This window comes from Oncorhynchus masou, unplaced genomic scaffold (genome assembly GCF_036934945.1).
Source record: "Oncorhynchus masou masou isolate Uvic2021 unplaced genomic scaffold, UVic_Omas_1.1 unplaced_scaffold_8747, whole genome shotgun sequence".
NCBI lineage: Eukaryota > Metazoa > Chordata > Actinopteri > Salmoniformes > Salmonidae > Oncorhynchus > Oncorhynchus masou.
The window spans coordinates 869-7,500 of NW_027015209.1; the positions used below are offsets into that span (position 1 = coordinate 869).

Sequence of the window (6,632 nt, forward strand, 5' to 3'; positions counted from 1 at the left end):
ACAAAAGATAGTTAGTAGAGTGCAGGATGCACCTGCCAGGCAGACTCCGACAGGATAGGACTAGAGTGGAAGCAAACGAGACGATAGCTTGCTTCTGGCATGAGAAACACAAACGAGAATCTGACACCGAAAGTAGCAGGAACAGAGAGAGAAATAGAGACCTAATCAGAGGGAAAAAAGGGAACAGGTGGGGAAAGGGTGAATGAGCTAGTTAGAGGAGATGAGGAACAGCTGGAGAAGGAGAGAAAGAGAAGGTAACCTAATAAGACCAGCAGAGAGAGACAGAGTGAAGAGAAAGGACAGGAACAGACATAATAAGACATGACAGATCTAATCCAAATATGGCATTATTCCACCATTTTTGTATCCGTTTTGCATCAGTTTCAGCATGAGACTTTTATTTTGAAGTCGAACTGCAAATTCCATTGTTGCTCATCCTTATTCTAGCATAGCATCACACAGGTGCTTTTCCGACGGGAGTAACTTCAATAACAACGCTGTAATCTTGCACGGTCTCTAACAGAGTACGGAGAAGAGTAGCGGCCGTTAGTCGAGATCTGCAGCGTCACAGAAGAACCACACTAGAACCTGGACAGAAAAAACAACTCAAAATCTGTCAGACCATCGGAGAAGTGAACTCGAACGAGACTGAGAGAAAACGGAGCCTTTGTTTTCAGAAGCAGCAGGGAGCCGAACCGGAGGAAAGATGATGAGTTTTCTACCATACTTCTCCGCTGAGACCTGGACCCTCCTGGCCCTCCTCATCACCCTCATTGTAGTGTAAGGACTTACATCAAATCAAATGTTATTTGTCACATTTATCGTAGTTAAACGGTGTAGACTAGCAGTGAAATGCTTAGTTTAGGGTCCTTTTCCAACAATGCAAGATAAGATATATATTGTATAGTTCTGTAGTATGTGTAGTGTGTGTGTGTGTGTGTGTGTGTGTGTGTGTGTGTGTGTGTGTGTGTGTGTGTGTGTGTGTGTGTGTGTGTGTGTGTGTACAGGTACGGGTACTGGCCCTACGGTGTATTCACTAAGATGGGTATCCCTGGTCCCAAATCCCTACCTTACTTTGGCACAATGATGGAGTATAGAAAGGTTAGTACCCATTCAAAATAAATATCTCTCTCATATTTTAAACAATAGTGTTATTTTCCCCATGTAAAACAATACATTGAGAAGGAAAAAGTGGACTAGCTGGTTGTTTGTTGTTTGAACAATAGATAAATACAAGGTAATTTGAGACCTGATCAGTTTAGAAGTTCTGTTATTGACCCTGGGGACCATATAAATTAACAAACCCTCCTCAACCCTCACCTATTTCAGGTGTGTTATCTGTTCAGGTGTAAGACACAACTACGTGACCTCCTATGGCATGAATCAGCTGTTTCTTCTCTCTCTCTCTCTCTCTCTATCTGTCTCTGCAGGGTATCATTAACTTTGACACAGAGTGCTTTCAGAAGTATGGGAGAATCTGGGGGTGAGTTCAGTTGGCTGTACCGTACTAGGATGACTCACAACTGTACTATTCCTTACAATTCATCACCTGCTGGAGCTGTCATGTGACCATGAAGAATAGTAATAATATCAACCACGACCAGAATAATGTTTTCTTTGTAGTTTTATATGAGGTGGTTAAATGTGTCGGTTTCCATGGTTACTTTCTAAATGTAATCCGTTACTATTTTTACCTCTCCAACATTACCCCAAACTCAGTACCAACATTACCCCAAACTCAGTACCAACATTACCCCAAACTCAGTACCGTAATCTGATTACATTCAGTTACTAGTTTACCTGTCCTACATTACCCCAAACCAGTACCGCTAATCTGATTACATTCAGTTACTAGTCTTACCTGTCCTACATTACTCCAAAAATCAGTACCGTAATCTGATTACATTCAGTTACTAGTTTACCTGTCCAACATTACCCCAAACTCAGTACCGTAATCTGATTACATTCAGTTACTAGTTTACCTGTCCAACATTACCCCAAACTCAGTACAGTAATCTGATTACATTCAGTTACTAATCTTACCTGTCCAACATTACCCAAAACTCAGTACCAACATTACCCCCAAACTCAGTACCGTAATCTGATTACATTCAGTTACTAGCCTGACCTGTCCAACATTACCCCAAACTCAGTACCGTAATCTGATTACATTCAGTTACTAGTTTACCTGTCCAACATTACCCCAAACTCAGTACCGTAATCTGATTACATTCAGTTACTAGTTTACCTGTCCAACATGACCCCAAACTCAGTACCGTTATCTGATTACATTCAGTTACTCTTTCCATCTCTTTCTACTGTTAGGCTCTTTCCCGTTAAGAGGCAATACATTTACTTCAGGGGTTGGTTATGTAGGCTTCTTCTAACCCATCTCTTTCTACTGTTAGGTTCTGAATGAACCTCGTAAAACTCACAGACAATTAGTGAAGCTTAAATCAAGTTTATTCGCCCATCAGGGCCAATGCAGCTACATATTCACATCAGCACTGATAGTTAACCCTTTCTGCTACGCTGTCTCCTCCTACACATCTGAACAGACATACAGTCAATACAACCCTGTGTGTTTCTCCTCTGTGAAGGATCTATGATGGGAGGCAGTCTGTACCATGTAGGTGTATATATAGTGGTTAAAGCCAGGTGTGTGTTTTTCCTCTGTGAAGGATCTATGATGGGAGGCAGCCTGTTCTGTGTATCATGTAGTTGTATATATAGTGGTTAAAGCCAGGTGCGTGTTTCTCCTCTGTGAAGGATCTATGATGGGAGGCAGTCTGTACCATGTAGGTGTATATATATAGTGGTTAAAGCCAGGTGTGTGTTTCTCCTCTGTGAAGGATCTATGATGGGAGGCAGCCTGTTCTGTGTATCATGGACAAAAGCATGATCAAGACCGTCCTGATTAAAGAGTGTTACAACATCTTCATCAACCGCAGGGTGAGACACACACACACACACACACACACACACACACACACACACACACACACACACACACAAACACACACCCCTAATAATAATCTGAATAATTATAATCCTAACATTATGACTGATATTATTAATTCATTATTTGTGTCATTCATTATTCATACATTTTAAAGTAGTGTGAATATTGTGTAAATACTGTGATCCTTATTAAATCATATAATTAATACAACTGTTGTTTAAGAACATCATTCTGAATGGTGAGCTGTTTGATAATTAATACAACTGTCCTCCATGTTTTAGTGATTCTTAGTTATCATCTGAATGGTGAGCTGTTTGATAATTAATACAACTGTCCTCCATGTTTTAGTGATTCTTAGTTATCATCTGAATGGTGATCTGTTTGATAATTAATACAACTGTCCTCCATGTTTTATTGATTCTTAGTTATCATCTGAATGGTGAGCTGTTTGATAATTAATACAACTGTCCTCCATGTTTTAGTGATTCTTAGTTATCATCTGAATGGTGAGCTGTTTGATAATTAATACAACTGTCCTCCATGTTTTAGTGATCCTTATTAAATCATATAATTAATACAACTCTGTCCTCCATGTTTTAGGACGTTTGTCTGAACGGTGACCTGTTTGATACAGTGCCTTGCGAAAGTATTCGGCCCCCTTGAACTTTGCGACCTTTTGCCACATTTCAGGCTTCAAACATAAAGATATAAAACTGTTTTTTTTTTGTGAAGAATCAACAACAAGTGGGACACAATCATGAAGTGGAACGACATTTATTGGATATTTCAAACTTTTTAACAAGTCAAAAACTGAAAAATTGGGCGTGCAAAATTATTCAGCCCCTTTACTTTCAGTGCAGCAAACTCTCTCCAGAAGTTCAGTGAGGATCTCTGAATGATCCAATGTTGACCTAAATGACTAATGATGATAAATACAATCCACCTGTGTGTAATCAAGTCTCCGTATAAATGCACCTGCACTGTGATAGTCTCAGGGGGGTGAATACTTTCGCAAGGCACTGTAAATAATACAACTGTCCTCCATGTTGTAGGATGTCTGTCTGAATGGTGATCTGTTTGATAATTAATACAACTGTCCTCCATGTTGTAGGATGTCTGCCTGAATGGTGGTCTGTTTGATAATTAATACAACTGTCCTCCATGTTGTAGGACTTCCATCTGAACGGTGAGATGTTTGATGCATTGTCCGTTGCCGAGGACGATACATGGAGACGGATCCGCAGTGTCCTCTCACCTTCCTTTACCTCTGGACGACTAAAGGAGGTAGAACCATCCCTCCAACTCTCCCTTTCTATGTTTTATCAACTTGAAAATAAGAATTTGTTCTTAACTGACTTGCCTAGTTAAATAAAGATAAAATAAATATACAGCAATGTCTGAATAGGATGAGCCTTGACTAGAAACAATAAAAAAATAAATAAAAGGAATAATAAAAGGATAAAATAAAAGGAAATAAATAAAAGGAAGGAAGAAGGTGTTCAGACCCATTGACTTTCAACATTTTGTTACATTAAATAAAATTCAAAAATGTATTAAATTATAATTTTTCCTCATCTATCTACACACAACACCCCATGATGACAAAAGCAAAAAAACGTTTTTAAGAAATGTTTGCGAATTTATTAAAAAACAAAAAACAAATACCTGATTAACATAACTATTCAAAGGTGGAGTCATGCGTACTCTGAAACATGACCCGTTTGACCACCTGTTCCTCTTCCTGTTAAACCTGGATGTCAGCAGCACTTATGTGAAAGACATGACCACCTACTTCCTGCTTAACCCAGTTGTCAACAACACTAATGTGAAACACCGTTCGACTGACAACCCAAGTCAGCTTGCAGGCGCCCGGCCCTGTCACAAGGAGTCGCTAGAGCACGATAAGACAAGGTCCCGGACGGCGCTGGGACAATTGTGTGCCATCCTATGGGGTTCCGGTTGGGGTTCCGGTTGGTTCACAGTTGTGACACAGCCTGGGATCGAACACCAGGCTGTATTGTCGCTCTGCAGTGCTATTGACCGCTGCACCACCCAGGACCCCTGTCTTCTTCATATAGGACTAGAATTAGATGCTGATGGCTTTCACTTCTCTTCACAAAGATTTCATTCTTATTTGGGTCTAAATTAATAACTGCTATAGTCTACCACCATCCGAATGGTTATGGGTCTGAATTAATAACTGCTATAGTCTACTGCCATCTGAATGGTTATGGGTCTGAATTAATAACTGCTATAGTCTACCCTCATCTGAATGGTTATGGGTCTGAATGAATAACTGCTTGCCTCAGTTATTTGCCTCTGATCACCTTGGCTCACATGCCTGGTTGGTCTACTGTCCAGCCAATATCCCTTCATCAAATCCAGGGTGGCGATGAACTTGGCCTTTCCTAAGCGCTCCAAGAGTTCATCCACGCGGGGCATGTGATACGTGTCCAATGTACAGATGGCGTTCTCCCTCCTAAAGTTGTTGCAGAGTCTCATACTACCATCGGGTTTGGGAACCAGGACTATGGAACTGGACCACTCACTTGTAGATGGCTCGAACACCCTCATCCTCAGCATCTCCCTTACCTCGTTCTTAGCGATGACTCGGCGAGTCTCAGGAATCCTGTAAGGCCGGATATGCACCTTCTTACGGGGTTCAGTGTGGTTATGGTGAAACAGGACATCTGTTTGTCCTGGGAAGGGAGAAGACACCCTGCCGAATTGCATAATCAGCGTATCTAGCTGCCCCGACTGCTCCGGCAGGAGAGTTTGGCCACGGCCCGCCTGTGGAAGGGCCTCCTCTTTTCCTTTGCCCTCCAGCCCCTACTCTCTTCCATGGTACTTCTTCAACAGGTTTATATGAAAGAGGTGGACCTTCTTCCTTCTGTCAGGTTGCTTGATGAGGTAATTGACCGGTGAGACCCTTTCCATTACCTCGTAGGGGCCCCCTCCACTGCGCCAGCAAGTGTGGTCGGCCGCGGGCACGAGCACCATCACTTTCTCTCCCACGGTGAACTCACGGGGTGTCGCTGATTTATCATAGGCCCAGCCTTGGGTCCGTTGAGCCTTCTCCATATGCTCCTTTACTTGCCACAATGCCGACAGGCGGTCTCTCATCATTGTAACATGTTCTGTCATGGACCGGAATGGGCATGGTTGGGCCTCCTAGGTCTCCTTGACTAAATCGAGGATCCCTAGACAGGGCCTGCCGTAGAGCAGTTCAAATGCGGAAAACCCAGTGGACGCCTGGAGTACTTCTCGCAGGGCGAACATTAAGTGGGGGAGAAGCATGTCCCAGTTTTTCACGTCTCGGGACACCACTCTTCTCAACATGCTTTTAATCATTTTGTTCAGGCATTCACACAACCCGTCTGTTTGAGGGTGGAATATGCTTGTGCGTATCATCAACCGGGACATGAACGGGGTTCCCTGATCGGTTAGGATTGTCTTGGGAAGGCCCATCCGAGAGAAAATCATGAAGGTCTGCACAACGCATCACCGGGAGCGAACTACCTGCCCTCCAGGACTCCTACACCACGCGATGTCACAGGAAGGCCATAAAGATCATCAAGGACAACAACCACCCGAGCCAATGCCTGTTCACCCCGCTATCATCCAGAAGGCGAGGTCAGTACAGGTGCATCAAAGCTGGGACCGAGAGACT

The 6,632-nt window shown here is 42.7% G+C and overlaps 1 protein-coding gene across 1 annotated transcript in view; it reads left to right on the forward strand.

Annotated features, from left to right (window-relative positions):
• Positions 1–535: 535 nt before the first annotated feature.
• LOC135537944 (cytochrome P450 3A27-like) overlaps positions 536–6,632 on the forward strand; it is an 8,525-nt gene continuing 2,428 nt past the window's right edge. Inside the window, exons 1-5 of the mRNA XM_064963952.1 lie at positions 536–780; positions 1,008–1,101; positions 1,431–1,483; positions 2,853–2,952; positions 4,133–4,246. Coding sequence (XP_064820024.1) covers positions 707–780; positions 1,008–1,101; positions 1,431–1,483; positions 2,853–2,952; positions 4,133–4,246 — 435 coding nt within the window. The 5' untranslated portion in view covers positions 536–706. The remainder of the gene's footprint in view (positions 781–1,007; positions 1,102–1,430; positions 1,484–2,852; positions 2,953–4,132; positions 4,247–6,632) is intronic.